This window comes from Idiotropiscis lumnitzeri, chromosome 10, assembly GCF_059441095.1.
Source record: "Idiotropiscis lumnitzeri isolate Australia: NSW breed Sydney's pygmy pipehorse chromosome 10, RoL_Ilum_1.0, whole genome shotgun sequence".
NCBI lineage: Eukaryota > Metazoa > Chordata > Actinopteri > Syngnathiformes > Syngnathidae > Idiotropiscis > Idiotropiscis lumnitzeri.
In genome coordinates, this window is record NC_142400.1 from 3,812,595 (window position 1) to 3,828,830 (window position 16,236).

The 16,236-nt window shown below is 38.5% G+C and overlaps 1 protein-coding gene and 2 long non-coding RNA genes across 6 annotated transcripts; all 3 read right to left on the bottom strand.

Moving 5' to 3' along the window:
- Positions 1 to 520: 520 nt before the first annotated feature.
- Positions 521 to 5,806, bottom strand: LOC148328653 (uncharacterized). The gene is made up of 4 exons (XR_015845708.1): positions 5,627 to 5,806; positions 2,703 to 2,787; positions 1,369 to 1,788; positions 521 to 822 (listed from the first exon to the last, which is right to left on the bottom strand). It is a non-coding gene; the product is annotated as an uncharacterized LOC148328653 (long non-coding RNA).
- Positions 5,807 to 6,760: 954 nt separating this feature from the next.
- LOC148328654 (uncharacterized) lies at positions 6,761 to 10,289 on the bottom strand. Its single transcript, XR_015845712.1, has 6 exons — positions 10,066 to 10,289; positions 8,827 to 8,844; positions 8,717 to 8,743; positions 7,588 to 7,635; positions 7,450 to 7,503; positions 6,761 to 7,350 (listed from the first exon to the last, which is right to left on the bottom strand). It is a non-coding gene; the product is annotated as an uncharacterized LOC148328654 (long non-coding RNA).
- Positions 10,290 to 10,699: 410 nt separating this feature from the next.
- dhdds (dehydrodolichyl diphosphate synthase) lies at positions 10,700 to 15,776 on the bottom strand. 4 transcript variants are annotated; one of them, XM_088306808.1, is made up of 9 exons: positions 15,698 to 15,776; positions 15,289 to 15,351; positions 14,340 to 14,456; positions 14,130 to 14,272; positions 13,535 to 13,651; positions 13,095 to 13,196; positions 12,317 to 12,431; positions 12,105 to 12,212; positions 10,700 to 11,477 (listed from the first exon to the last, which is right to left on the bottom strand). In XM_088306808.1, the coding sequence occupies exons 2-9, from the start codon at positions 15,349 to 15,351 to the stop codon at positions 11,232 to 11,234; spliced, it is 1,011 nt and encodes a 336-aa protein (XP_088162934.1). In that variant the 5' UTR covers positions 15,698 to 15,776; the 3' UTR covers positions 10,700 to 11,231. The 4 variants fall into 4 exon arrangements, with proteins under 4 accessions (XP_088162934.1, XP_088162933.1, XP_088162932.1 ...); XM_088306807.1 differs by having other exon boundaries at positions 15,289 to 15,358; positions 15,698 to 15,751; XM_088306806.1 differs by lacking the exon at positions 15,698 to 15,776 and adding an exon at positions 15,562 to 15,693 and having other exon boundaries at positions 15,289 to 15,358.
- Positions 15,777 to 16,236: the final 460 nt, after the last annotated feature.

A 16,236-nucleotide genomic window follows, 5' to 3' on the forward strand; every position in this document is an offset into this window, starting at 1 on the left:
CAAAACTAATTATGATGAAGACCAATTAAAAAAAAAAAAATCTAGAAAAAAAGTAAAGCACTCCATTTTTGCCTAACAATTTCAACTTCGCCAAGGGGTCACATCCTACTGTACGTACAGTAGAATCTTTACCTTGACGTCTCTCATTTGAACACAAAGATAGAGGGGGGGGGGCATACATTATGCAACAGTCGCCATTTTTCCTCACCGTCTGTTGAACATGTCAATCCGTGTCATACATGGCGAGCTTTTGTTTCCCCAATTAGTGTAAATAAGTGAACAAAAGATTACGACGACTGCCCGGGTACAAAAACAAACACGGGAAACGTCACAATGGTCGACGTCGCGTCCGTTTAGCGTTCAGAGATTAAACGTGGCGGCGAAATGTAAAAGGGGTGCAGATCAGGGATCATGATTCAGCAAAGTGTCGCTACCTGGAGGAGGCGAAAGTATCCTGGTGTCAGCCTTCCCAGCCTGATGATCATGTCTATGGAAGTGGCGAGACGAGGTGGACCTGCCCCCCCCAAAAAAAGAGGAAAATTTCATTCGTCAACTTCTTGAAGAAGACATCAGCATAAGAGGAAGTCTGGACGACCGGTCACTCGCAAACGAGAACCATCTGACCTCCTGACATGAGGAAGGAACAACTCTAGCCTCAAGCCTTGGTACGGAATACGTCTGATTGACGTGCTAAATGTTGATCATCTGGTCTGGATTTGTCCAATGGGAAAAGCCCCCCCAAGACATGGCTTGGCTTGTATACCATCCTGAGCTCAGGATGATGATGTGCAGACAAGAACAAAATGCACCGTGTGGGGGAAACTGGGAACGAAAAACAAAACCTCCGTTCTTGATCTTTCGGTTTCCTGTACCTTGTATCCTACCCGCAATCGTGCAACAAGGTCTGAGAAAACAAAAAAGACCATCAAGGGTTTCTACCATTGTCTTCCTGGTACAAATTTGAATCTGGACATTCCAACCTCCCAAGAGCTCATTTGAATCAATTTCGAGTTGTTCTCTCCAGCGATCGAATGGCCAGACCATAGATTTCGTTTTGAGGGAACACTGTGAAAGACGCCCGATTATTAAAACAAGACAATCTGAGGTTTCTTCTGCTGCCATAATTACAGGAATATTCTAAAATTGACCGGTCTTAATTGGTACATGGTTGGATACAAAAAAAAATAAATAGATAAAAAAATAAAATGTAATAAAATTAAAGGGAAAAAAAAAAAAAAAAAAAACGGAATCTGGACATTGCTCCCCCAACAAAGATTCGTTTTCGCCAGCCATCAAATCATTAGAATAGGGATTTTTTTTTTTTTAGGTGGGGTCATGGTGAAAGATGCACAAAACAAACATGCTAACCTGTTTGAAGCTGGATTAGCACCCCACAAAGCAAGATGATCGCGGTTTGAGGAAGTGCTTCAAGAGTCTTGAGGATTAACCAACTTGACAAGACAATTTAAATTCTTTAAAAAAAACAACAAAAAAAAAAAGTTTCATTTCAGGTTTACTCAATGTTGCAAAACAGTCACAGACTGGTTCCAAAAGTGTCTGGATTCTTCAACTCAACCTGAAAAAAATTGGACTTCTTAGAAAGTCTTCAAGGAGTCTACTTCCTCTCTTACCCGGCGACACCTTCAGCCGTCCAAGCCCAAGCGGAGAGAGCAACTGAGGTACTTTTTCCTCCGCCTTTTTATAAAGCTCCGCTCTCGCCCAACCAGATCTGTGAGGCTGAGTTGCGGCGCACACGCCCACTTTTTTGCAGAAACACGCACACCGGAGCTGTCGAAAAGCATTACTTTCACTTGGCGGCCCTACCAAAACACAGCCCCCCTCCGCTAATTTTCACCCCCTTCGCCCCCCCCCCCAACTACCCCAAAACAAACTGTCGAATGTTATTAGCTCGTTAGCAGATCAAGACGAAAAAACGAGGAACAATGCGTTCATGGCGCAGCATGTGCATGTCCGAGAGTGGGATTACGCAACTGTTCCTGATGCGTGCGCTTTCATCGGACGCCGGCGGAGAAATGACACGCACAGACCTTGGGACTATTTCATGAAAAACGAAGACCCAAAGTTACTTTTTCCTATACTTGTCATTTCCCCATCTTTGTTTAAATACACGTCAAGCGGTAATTGCCAAAATATTTGATACATGCAAGTTCTTTGCAAGAAGTAAACTATCAGCCTGCTTGACAAAGACCAGTCAATTGAGCCGAATAGAAACCGAAAATAATCGCATTTACGAGATAATCTAGTAAATCCCGGCCTAGTACGACTTCCTTTAATTGGATGAGTCAAAGATTGTTCACACGGAAACTTGACACGGTTAGTGGAGAAATTTTATATCCTAATTGTTTTGACCGCCCAAAAAAAATAAGTCAAATTTTTAAAAAAAATATACAGGGAGTCCTCCATTTACAAAAAAAATAATTAAAAAAAAAAAAAAAAGTGGAACATAATTGTGTCAGAATATTTACTTAAATGACATTACCATTGCATTCCGACTTGTGTAAAAATTCAGATTATGTTCCCAATGAGAAAAAGCATGAAAAAACGCTGCTTACACTTGCTGAAATTTGGTTGTTGAAAAATAAAGGATCGCATCGTAAAACACTTCCGTTACAAAAATTCCATTTTAAAATGGCAACGCCAAAAGTCGTATAATTTTAATCAGCATTTGCAGTTTCACTCACAATGATTTCAATTTCTTGAACTCTTCCTCCAACCAGGATTGTTTTTTCCCCCCTCTAAACCATGAGAAGGTGAAATTTATTCAGGCTGAAAAAAAAAGAAAAAAAAGTTAATTTATTTTCCTCGATGGATAGAACTTGAAAGTGTCCCCCAACTTTTGACTTTGAGTGCATGCGTTAAATATTCATAGGTCATTTATAAACTGCTTTACTTGTTTAAACAATTGCACTGGCCGGCCGCCTAAAATTCCCCACCCACTTGTTTTTTTTTTTTTGAAGCAGGTGTGCACTGACTAATTGTAGGGAAAATCTGTTTATCAAAAGGCATCCAGCAATCATCTCTAGGAATGAAGATTGCCCATAAACACGCCCAAGGGCACAAAAACAAACAGAAAAAAAAAAAATGGCGTTTGTCACATTCCATCTTTGGTAGTCACGTTGATGACAACAAACACCACATGGGTGTGTTTGCAACCACATGTCAATACACTGATACGAATCTGTCAATATAGCCATTATATCCAGATTATTTTTATTTATTTGTTTGTTTTTTAAAGACCTAAACAAAATAGTTGCCGGAGACAAATGAAGTTACGTTAAATAGCTCATTATTATTCTTGATTTGCTTTTTAGAAAGGAGCGGTTCATACTATGAGCTTTTGTCCAGTGAACCCTGTTGAGTCACCTGGGAACTATTCTTGCAATTCTCTACCTGAAGTACGCCAACAATAGGCCACTTCCGCACTCGAGTAAAAGTGCAAATGACACCACAACGTAGCAGTTGCAAATTGCAAATGACTTGCTTGCGGAGATGATCGTGCTCAGTTTGATTGACAACGTCACGCAATAAACAATGTTGAACAAGGATGATTATTATTGTCGTGGTTCCAGCCCGTTCGCATCAGTCAGCATCATCCAAAGTCAGGCATGAACATACACAGGGTACATCGTGTACTCGACTACTGAGAGCCAATGAAATCCCTTCGTTGGCACACAGGGTCCTGCCTTCTCACTCTTGCTTTTTGCAGGCTCCCCTCCCTTCCTCGATCTGTAGTAGACTAGTGGGGGAAGGTGGGGTGGGGGTGGGGAGAGGGGGATGTTCAGTGGGAAGGGAAAATGATGGCGAGACATGCAACCGGAGCTACTGACGGATCCAATCAGAAGCGGCAGCTTCACCGGAACTGGACGTCTGTCACCGTGTTAACGTCACAAAGCAGCCCGTTCATACTGTACGCCGGCTGCATTGTGCTGCATTCAAGGCACAAAGGGAAGTGGGAAATATGGGACTCGGTCTGACCACAATGTGGAAAGACAAAATGAGAGGCGATCTTTTTATGCAGAGGTCAGACGACACGAATGAAGCACGATTTTGGACCGACAGAAGTGTCGCAGACAAACGGTGTCTCAGAACAGATTTTGATTCGTCTTGAAGCTTAGTAGGCCGTGTTGTGCAAGATACGCAACGATTGGTTGTTGGGCAGCGTTTGCGAGACGCTTCACGACCACCAACACCAAAGTTTGGCATGTCAGAAATTTTGTACATAGTGTGACATGTCCCCCGTCATCCTTCAGTATTGACCAATCGGATGACAGTGCCCTTCGAATTCTGACGAGAGATGGGACATGGCGCACACATACAAAAAAATAAAAATAAATAAATCAAAATGGCCAAAAAAAGGAATGGACACTAGGGCAGAAATATCAGAAAATATACGTCACATTTCAGCTCATGCTACGTTTGCTAAATGCAAAGCCAGTAGCTTAATCATCATTAAAGAAATTTGTTACCTTAAATTCTTTTGGGAGAATAGACATTGCGTACTGCCCTCTCCACACCATAATCAAATTTGTATTTTTTTTAACACTTTCCCTAGCAGAGAACAAACGTGCATTCCCATAATGTTAGTTTCAAGTTTTTTTTTGTTTTTTTTTTTATTAAGTTCCGATGTGCTCTAGTAGATTCACTGAACGCTAGGGGTGATGCTTGCACATTTACATTCTAACTTTGTCATTAAAAATAAATAAATAAAAATGAATTAAATCCCTTCAAGTACGTATATTGCATTTGTGAAAAAAAAAGGAAATGATATGCCAACTAGGGAGTTACTGCGCACAGTTATTTAAAATCAGGCTAGCGCGCTATTGAGATGTCACGTGATAGCATTAGCATGTCTGCTATAAGCAGACCCCAACGCTGAGCATCTCTTATCTCAAATGACTATTTGAACAAGCTCACACCAACTTCGGCTTCCTGCAAACTTATTTTGCTTTTGACTCCGAATGAAGCAAAAAAAGGTTGAATTTGGAACTAAAACGTTTGTTTTACAAACGAGCCTGCAGCAAACACATGTACTTAATTAGATTAACAACAAACTGCGACTTTCAATGCGGACATGTGAAAGAGACCATTTGTGATATCAAGAATGGATCAAGTACAATGCATCGATACAAAGAGATTTTAACTACTACTACTACTACTACATTTTTTTTACAAAAGAAACAGCACGATAACTCGTGCAATTTAATTGCTTCAACAGGCTTGCAAATGAAAAGCAAAGTTTAAACAAAGTTAGACAGCCAACCATTCCAAACATCTTTCGTAAAATATCACCAAAAAACAAAAAGCAGTACCTCACAAAAATAAACTAAAGTTTATTCTCATATATACTCGTCTACTTCACACGTAGCCAATTTAGGACAAAGCAACCGTTTTTCCTCATTCACCTCGAATTAAGATACTAATAATAACAATAATAATAATTTTTAAAAAAGTTTCAAATGTGTACATTCTGTTCTAGCTCCGCTGAAACCACTTTTCAACATTCAATTGAACCATATTGACCGTGCATGAAGCCACCATTGACTGTCAAACAAATCCTCAATTCCCTTTGTCTCCACAAATCAATTAACCAAACTATTCTTTTTACCTGAGGTTATACTTGTCGGTCAGAGGTCGCCGGGTTCGAAAATTGCAGAAAAAGCCCACCTCGCCAGGTTTAAGTTTGTTTAAGGGCCGGGTGGCCGTATTCCATATGTTGAGAGGGGGGGTGTGGTTCCAAACGCCGGTGTCGCCATCTACGTGCACGTGTACACGCGTCGGCAAAATGTTGTACACCCCTTTCACTTCTGGAGTAATGAGCTCGTCCACTTTTCTTTTTTTTTTTTTCCACCACTCCGCCCATACGAGCACTCGTTGTATGAACTAGAACATTTTGTCTCCTTGCTTTGGCCGCAATGCAAAGCGAATAAGGTGTTGGCATTTGCAACATATACATTGCATGCTGTACGTGGTGGTCCAGAAACAACAAAGTGACCCGAATAGAGAAAAAAAAAGTTGCTAACAATTAGATATGTTTAAAAAGAGGAATAAAAATAATCTTCCTCGCAGGTTTTGTACGACATTAAAAAGAAAAAAAAACTTCTCAAAGTACCACCATCATGACCAACTCATTTATGGGTCTGAGAAAGAAGAGTGGTAAACCTCTCAAAATGATGCACAGAAAGATGCGAGTTGCTCATGGAAGTCGAGAGAGTAAAGAATCAAATCAATCGTACTAATTGCAATCCAGCGATCTGTAAGCCATTTCTTTTTTGTGAGGCTAATATAGTAGGATGATGTTTAACTCCGATTCTATGTGATTTTATGCACTTCCAGGGATATGTACCTGACTTGAAAAATATTGCTATTCATGTCAAGGGCTTTTCCCCCCTGACTCTGCATTCCTAGAATACAAGCATGTGAGGCTATTTCAACACCCATCACCAAAGACAAACACAGTTGTGTTATCTGCTAGAGGGGGTCACGTCTACCTATACGCACGTGTATTGGGCCCACATATTAAGTGTACAATGAAGGGTAAAAGTCTGCATGGTTCAGGCATGACATCGTGGTTAATGTTTTCACAACAATATGTGTCATATTTGACCCAATTTTCCCCCCTAATCTGTGATGAACGGAAAGCTCCACCCAGTGGTCAAGATGAGAACGCCGTCTATTTCATTAAATGTGGTGTGACACTGCCGCCTATCGGCGCAATGGAGACGAGACAGACAAAGCGGGATTAAAAGCTTTTTAAAAATGTTTTATTTCAGCAACATTTAGATTAACCATCGGAGTCATCAACATAGCTTATGGGCAAGTTTCTTCATCGGGTGATTAGAATTCACATGATACGTGTCTCTTGGGGAGGACGGCAGATCTTTTTTTTTTTTTTTTAAACAATATACAGTGTTTCAAAAACATTTGGTAAATTGTGACTTTTTGTTTGTTTTTAATAGCTGCCTTATGTTTGAAAACGCGTGGCAAAGGATCTAATATTCAGCAGTTAAAAAAAAAAGGAAAAACAAAAGACTGAAAGGAGCGAAAACGAGACGGCTAGCTATGAGTTACGAACAGCGGGGGTGTAAGAAATTTCAAAATAGATATGAGTGAGCGTTGTGAGAACACCATGTGTTACATCAAGTGCAAGGCAAACCTAATAACGGACATTTGTAATATAAAACTTGGTAAAAAATACTTATTTCAAACTGTACAATCACCAAGTACACAGGGAGGGGTAGGGTGGGGGTTGGGGGGGCAAAGGTAGGAGCCGGACAGAGAGTGCACGTTGACGTCAACTCATTTGGATTCTGCAGCATCAGCCTTGGGCTCCTTTTTTTCGGAGGGGGCGGGGAGAAAAACGGCACAATTGATTAAAAATAGGATTGTATTCCAATTGTTTAAATAGGTTTGAGTAATATTCATTAATACCTCGGCCTTGGCGCTGCCGTTCTCTGCCTTGGTCTTCTTTGCTTTGGGCCCCTTCTACAACACATCAAGATGCCGTTAGTAACTCCTAGGAAGACATTTTAAATATTAAAAGGCCAATGATAGTGGTGGGATTCATACCTTGGCGGGAGCTCTCTTCTTGACTTCCACTGGAGCGGGTTTGGGTTTCTGCAGGATGACAATAAGCTTCGTTTTTACAACAAGCCCTTTTTAGTTCAGAGAACAATGTGTAATGGGAATAAGCCAAATATCCTCATAAGGATGTAACATGCTTATGTATGCAAGTTTATATTACTTATTACAGGACATAGCTTTGGGAGGACCCTAATAATCCATAATATATTTACTATTTTTTTGTACGATTCTTTGTAGATGATGGACAATTAAGTAAATAACCTTTGAAAAATAATGATATTTTAAGATTTATTCACCAAGTCTACATATTTTTGTTCTTTTGGCATTTCACACAATTATTGTCTTTAAATACTTGAGAAAAATGCAACTTTTAAATGTAAAAATAGTATCAAACTGATTCTGCCCCTTTGTCTTATTAGAAGCTTCACATTTTGATACAAAAAAATGCCATTAAACCTGCCTTGTTGTTTTTTTTTTTTTTCAAAAATACTTCCTGAAAAACTCTCTTTTTATATTATCCAAAAAATAAAAAAAAGGATTTAAGTTGTTCTACTGTTTTTTTGATGTCTCCCGAAGAGGTCATTTTTGACCAAGCGACTCACCCTAGGTAAAAAATCTGGAAGTACTTTAATGTAATTAAATAAACCAATTTTCTGTTCAGGAATGCTAGTAATTGAAGTAATTATTGCCTGACATCTTAATTAGTAGTATTTTTTCAATGATTTTGTACAATAGCAAAAGTAATAATGCATAAATGCTATTTTAATACTGAAAACATGATTTGGCTTAAAGAATGTCTCCATATTGGCTGATTTAGTCCATTACTAACACTGTAATGCAGCCATGGCGTGAACTTTACATTGGGTGCTAGCATAATCGATTTGTTAGGATTTATTTTATTTTTTTGCCGTAGCAACTACAGTGACCCCAATTGCCCCCTACAATTTTTTTTTCACTCTGCAACATTGATTAATCCCATTTTTTTGCATTATTGTCACAGGGCTACAGTGCAAGTCAGGAAACACAATGAACAATAAAAAATAAATAATAATAAAAAAAAATACAGCAATACAAAGCCATTTAAATGACGATTTTTCGAATGACTGCAACGCACCAATAACAGGCGTGGTGAACACCGTCTCTGTGGAGGGAAAGAATGCAAAGAATTTAACTGGAATGTAGCAATTGTGATGATAAAAATAAATGAATAAAAATGTAACAAACCTCAATGGTGGCACTTGACTGATGAGGGGGAAAAAAGAAATGGAAAAACAGTATTTAGTAAACAATTAACATAAAATGGCAGCAATTCAAAAAAATTACAAGCCTAATAGCATAATTGTCAAAGCCACTTTTACTTTGTCACTATTTGTATTGTGGTTGCTAAAAATTCACACTGTAATGGTTGAATCCACCCAAATTGAATATTGAACATTTGTTGTGTTACTTTCCTGAAAATATTTTTTTTTTAAAATGGCTATTGTAATTATATTCTTGAATTTGGAGTATATTTTGGCCTGAGAAGCACGTGATCTTCCCGCTCTTATTTGAATTCAAATAAGGAGGGGGGGCGGGAACAGTTGCCTTGACAACGCGTTGGCGCCATGACAGTTCCCTTTGTTTTTTTTGGGTTGTTTTTTTTTGTCGCGAAGAGACGAACGAACTGCAGAAACCGACAAAATGACTGTCTTGACCCAAATACTTTTTAGAAACACCGTAATCAGACCAAAGAGAGGTTTGAAAACCAATTCAAAATTACTACAACAAGGCAAAATTTTATTTTTAAACCAATCCCCCCCACCCATACCTCCCGGAAATGAGACGATTCGTATCAAACTGTCCAATGGCTGCACCGGAGGCTCGAAATCAACAATACGTCATTAGAATACAAAACACGGCCACATTAAAATGTACATTTGGATTTAATATTTATAATAAAAACACGAAGCTTATCTAAAGCAAACTAAGGGGTAAAAAATAGATAAATATATAAATGGAAAAAAAAACAAAAAAAAACGACGTCACATCACTTCCCCTCCCCCACCGCAGTCCTCGCGCCCAAAACATACATTTTTGACTGACAGTTAACTGTCAGGCTTACGTAAACGTCAACACATTGCAAGTATTTCCGTGTAATCTGGCGCGAAAATGACACTAAAGTTTTGTCATTTTTCTGCAAAAGGTGAAAAAAAGAAAAGAACAAAATAACACGCATGACGTTATTATTCACAAGCAAATTATTTTTTTTTTTTGCCTGGTTCGCAACGAAAAAACATCGACGTGTTTATTTTCATCAGGCTGCAGGTTTGCGCAGTATGCGCGCCACGGCTCGCTGTCATGGCGATGACGTTTCCACACACGAAAGACGACAACCTCACATAACCTTCACTATAAAATAAAATAAAAAAAAAACCCTGCGACCTCTCTGCATGCGAGGAAAAAAAACGAACACACACATCTTACCTTTGCTTTTGCCATGTCGTCGCAGATAAAAAAATGAGGGAAAAATGACGAGTAAAACGGGCTTTTTTTCCTTCTCACAAGGGGATCACAGTGGCGTGCAGACAGGGGAGCTGCTTAAAATGGCGCATGTATATCGCAAAGCAATGTTTTTCTAGTTTATACCATGAAATATAAGAAGCAAACCAGTTTGAACCAGTTGGACATAGCACCGGCTGCCATTGGATATCGGCGTGTCACGTGGCCATGCGGCTCCACCCCTTTTTGGTCGATGGGAGTGGGAGTCTCGTTGGAAGTGCTTTTTAGCGCCTCAAGGGGGCGCGCAAAACTGCACAGTAATATTGCTACGTCGAAATTAATTTGCAGGGCAAATGAATTCTACGAACGAATTCAAAACAAATTTTAGGATAAACTTGTAATTTAATCCAAAAGCCAAGTGTTGATTTTTTTAAGTGTATAAAAACTCAATGATTAAACATGATTACCATAAAATGGTTATTGAATAGGTTCCATATAATTATATAGTTTTGGAATTTAATTAATTAATGTACCTTTTACAACATTGAAAATGTTTTAACCATGGATTAAATACCTCTATTGCATTGCTTTAACATAAAAACTCACAAAGACAAACATATATAGAAAACTTTTTCAAAAATCATATTTTTAATCTTAAACATGTATTTCAGTAACATTCATCAGATTTTATGATGGATATTAATTTTCTCAACCTGGCATGACATGTTTTTACTTCTTCCAAATCCAAATTCTGTTGAATGGGAAATAATAGATAACAACAAAAGAGTGAATCACAAATCATAAACCTTGACAATCAAATAATCACTTTATTCTTTTCGTGATAAAAGTGGTCAAAATCTAGTTAGGTCATCAACATCACGACTGACACCTTCGTTGATGAACCGGATTATAACAGCACAGCGTTCACGCCACAAACCACAGCATGCACTTTAAAAGACGATTAACACCTTTAACTACATTTTGACCAGACGCATATTAGCTGTTATTACGATCATTATTTTTTAATTTATATCTACATTTATAAATATGCCAGTAACTCACTAGCCCCATAGGGGTTGACGTCACCCACTTCTGGATGCTGAGCAGTAGAAGCCCTTGTAGGAAGAGGTGGGCGCCACAACGAGGCACTCTTACACCAACACGTCGCTGCACAAGTCAGTAAAGAAAGAGTCCCGCTTGGTCGTGAGCACCTCCAGAAAGTGGCGAACGCGCTCTTGGCGTTGGGCGGCGTAGTGCGACAGCGCCTCCTGCCTGCGGCCGGCGTCTGCAGGCTTGCCGTTGCCATGGCGCTGCAGGTGCTCGGCAGAGAAGGCGCAGGCGCGGTCCGCCTCCAGCTGCAGCAGCGCCTGATGCTCTCGGTGGACGTCCCGCGCGTTCTGGAATGGGAGAGTTTCCGTTACAGTATTGCGGAATGTTTGTGACTTGGAACGGAAATGACACGATTGTGATGAAGCCATCTTGGAGAAAATTTACTATACAACCACGCTGGGAGTGACTAATCTACACCTTCTGGTGAATTCCTGGTGGGCTGGCTAGCTATTTACCTCCCTTAATTACCAAAAGGTAACAATAATTTAATACACATTTCTACACAACATTATTGTAACTGTATTACACTGGTCAAAAAGCGAATTTTAATCCAAGATGGCTTTGTGTCCCTAAACATATTTTTGACACTGATTTAAAAAAATGTCTTTACTTTTTTTCCCCTAGCACATCACATTATTATTAGATATTTTTTTACAAATATTTTAAATTTTTTTTATTCAAAGTTTAACCTATAAAAGCTTGCGCAAAATGGATTTCACCATGCGTTGTAATTTAGAGAAATGACGTTTCAGAAAGAAAATTCAACCTGTTCTGAATCGGCGCAAAAAAAAAAATGGGAAAAGTTTCCTGGCATCTCCGACAATACGAAATGTACTCAACATTGATTCATAATTGATTTGTTGTCGCACCGCTAGTGTTTTGTTCAATTTAAAGCCAACAGAAGCAAACCTCACCTGGATGGATTTGTGGTTGACTTGATACTGGAGAATGGCTTCACACAAATTCCAGAAGGAATACTCGGGCCACAGCACCGACTGAAATACTAAACACGTGTGGGATGTCTGCAGAAGAAGAGAGAAGCGGAAAAAAAAAAATATAGATATATCAAAGAAACAAACCAATACTCATCAGAATAAAAATGAACAAAAAGTCGTCGTCTCCTCACCTGCCATAGTAGGAAGTCACTGAGGCGCACTTCACCCGAGGTTCTGATGAGAAGGTCGGGATTGGGAGAATTATTGCTGTACAGACATTCACTCAGCAGCGCCTCGGACACGTCACTAAAACACACAAACGCATTCAGATTAATTCAGAAGTTTGAGTCACAGAAAAGTACAATTTTACTCTTGAGACAGTATTCAGATGAAGTCCCACTAATTAAGACTTTCTGTTAAATTTCATCTTTATTCTTGCAAAAAAAAAAAATCTTACAATATGATCATTCACTTAAAATGTCAACTTTCAAACATTTTATTGGAACCTAACATTTCTATTCTCGTAAAATCCCAATTTAATTCATATCACCCATAAAAAAATATACTTGAAATATTCCAACATTATTTTTGAAAACAAAATGTTTTCCTGTAACGTTCTTCTTGTAAAAGTAAAACATTTTTCTTGTAACATTTCTGTTATTCCGACTAGTTAAGACATTATCTGTTTTTTTTCCACATAGTATTTGGACTTCCTATCTTTTTTCCATTTTATTTTTCCAATCATTTTTCTCATAGTTATCAAGTTATTTTCATAAAAATAACTTTTTCTATCAGACGGCAAGTTTGTTCTTGTAAAATTGCCGCCTCAATTTCTCCTGAAATTAGGACTTTATTCCATTTAAATGACAACATTTCTGTTAAATTGCAACATTATTCTGATAAAAAAAAAAAAGTAAACTTTTTCCCGAAATGACAATAAAACTTCACTTGTCAAAGTAAATGCTTTACCTGGCTTTAATCAGTCCTTGCTCTACCCCCCAGGCCATCTCTCTCACCGCGTTGGTCATTTCATATCGTGACGTGTAGGCGAAACACACATTCAAAAAACACCTGTTGAAAAAAAAAAACCCCGTCATTTTTGCACAAATACAATTGTAAATTTCTAAAATCACTTTTTCCTCATAAAAAACTCACTTCGTCGAAATAGTGACTACTTCTCTTATTCAACAAAAGTCTGACTTTTATCAAGAAATCTTTGACTTTTTCTTGTAAAGTGAGACTTTTTTTTCCTATTAAGAATGAGATTTTGGATTCCTAACCTTTAGTTTCTTAGAAATTGTTACTCTTGTCTAAATTTTGGTTCTTGTAAAATAGACTTTTGGCAAATATTTTTCTTGCAAACTGGCAAAAAATAAAGATTCCATGAAGGAAAAGAGACGACAGCGTACTTATTGTGAGCTCGGGTAGTTAGCACCGCTTTGGCGATGAGTTGCTGGAGGTCCAGCGGCAGCAGGTTCAAGTCGCCGAGCACCCGGATGCAAACGCCGTGCTTCTCCAGATTCTCTCTGCGGTTGAACGAAGAACACCCGAACAACACGTCATGCCTCGTTCACAAAACACAAGCAGCAGTCACTGATTCATTGGAAAAAGACATAAAAATAAAAACCATCACATGCTGCACACTGATCATGGGTTTAGTGCACTCCAAAGAGTAGCAGGAGCGTATGACTCGACCCACCCATGTAAAAAAAAAAAAAAAAATTAAATAAAAATATTTATTTTATTATTATTATTATTATTTTTATAACGGATGGATGGATGTCCCCCCCTTCCCCCATTGTGTTCAATGAGATCAATTATATGCAAGTTTTAGCTATTCGTGGGCCAGGCCGATTCCAATCCTCCTAAAATAAAATAAAAAAAAGTTGTTTTAATAGACTGGTCTGTCATCTGATTGGTTCGGTTATCTTCCCCCCCCCCCTCGCTGATCAGTGATCAGCTCCAAAATCTGCATTGTGTGAATCCTATCATTAGGAAACCTACCGTTCGTCCAAAAGCCTTTCAAATTTCTGTTTGGCCAGTTCCATCAGGCCATCCACTTCGTCCTTTGTGCGCTTGAAGTTCTCAATGCTGAAGGCGTACACGGTCACCTCTTGTATGTTCAGATGCTTGCACCAGCGAAGTGTCTGGGAGAAAAGCGAGGGCTGTTTGCATTACAACAATTCTGTACTTGAAAATGTCAGCCTGACTCACCTCTGCCAACTTGTTGAAGCCCTGCATGTGCCCCTCCTGGCGCTCCATGTTCTTCCGGCGCGCAAAGCGACGGTTGCCGTCCATGATGAAGGCCACGTGTTTGGGCATGGGCCCTGCCTTGGTTTGGGGGATCAAAAACGCACAGGTCACTTGAGAAAGCATTGAAGATACTCATGACATACACATATGGACACTACAAGTACTACGAAAGGAGTATTACTGTCAAGTTAAAAAGAAACAGTTGCAGAATTAGAAGCATGAAGTTCAATATTACTAATCTAATACCAAAGGGAAGTTTTACGTTGGAATTTTGACTTTTTACCCCTCATCATTCTTCTCTTTTAACAAGTGAAACTTAAAAATGGAAATTTTCCTTTTTTTCTCTCATTAAAAATATTTTTTTCCTCAGAAAAAAATCTAATGTAATTTTCAAGAAAAAAATAATCTGACTTTTTCATGAAAATGTTCATGTTCTGTATAAATAGTAACATTGTCTTTACAAATATTTTTTTCTTGGGGGGGACTACAAAAAGTTTTCTTTCTTTTCAGCAAAAAAATTAATTGCTGCTTCATTGCAAAATTGTGACTGCCACGAATTTTTTTTTCTTGTTAAAAATGTGTGTTTACGCAAGAAAACTGTGACTTTTTTCATTATAAAGGTTATAGAATATTCCAATGAAACAGTTTTTTTCCACTTTAATTTTATAAAAATGATATTTTTTACGTAACTTGTAATTCCTTCAAATGAGGACTTTCCTGTAAATATTCTAAGAAAATTCAGGTTTGTTTTTAAAGCTTTCATATAAAACATTCAACCAGATCTGAAATAATAAGCTTGAAAAAATTATTTGCAACAATCATTACGATTTATTACGATATATTGTATGTGACTTCTTCTTTCAACGATTCTGCATCAATATCTCAATCAAAGTAGAGGATTTTTTTATACCTTGAGGATATTGGCTGAAATCCTCTCGAGCAGGTTTAACTCGCCCTCCTTTATCCACGACATCTTCAGGCTGCGATGAAGTTTGGTAGGTGAAAAAAGAAACAATGGCCACAAACAAATATAAATCAGCAAATGTCTTTCTATAGGCGATGAGATTTGAGTGACAGGATTTTCCCGTCAACTTTCATCCCGCTGCAATGTTACAGGACACATGCACTCAAACCAGGCAAAACTGCTTGCTGGAAAAAATGACAAGAAAAACCGCACACATACAAACGCGCTGGCAGAACGTTGTCAAATGAGCCCTTGTCGGCGTAAACATCAACATTCATTCAACTCGAAATGAAAGAGCGCCTGTAGCCACAAACCGACGACATTCTCCACAGAGTTCACCAAGCTTCCAACTCACCGTTCTTTACGATGACGAGCTTTTCCGCATTGGAGTAGGTGACGTCAGAACACTTCCTGTCACGTGGGAGGAGCGTTTTATCGAAATTTCAGTGCAATACACTTTTCTATTTTCATTTATTAAAAATCTAATGTGTAAAATGTAAAAAAAAAAAAAAAATTACACTATCAAATAAAAGTAAAAATATAAATAACACTTAGAAATAAAAAAAATGCTGCAATCTACGTTAATAAAGAACTGATGATCAATAATGGGCAATTTTTCAGATTTTTATTACGCATTCAAATGGTGCGAAAAATTACGTTATCGTAGGCTTTAAAGTGGTTTACGTGGACGCAATTTACGTACAATTTAAAAACGGGTGACATCGGGTGAAGTCCTGCATTGCAATTCCCCTTTCCGCCACCAGGGTACGTCAGTAAGTTCTCCAGCGGTTTTGATGGCAGAGAAGAAGTTTGAGATTTTTATTTTTTTATTTTATTTTTTGGGGTGGTGGGGGGACTTGAGCGGGGGGCGTGGGGGGACTGGCCTTTTTTGTT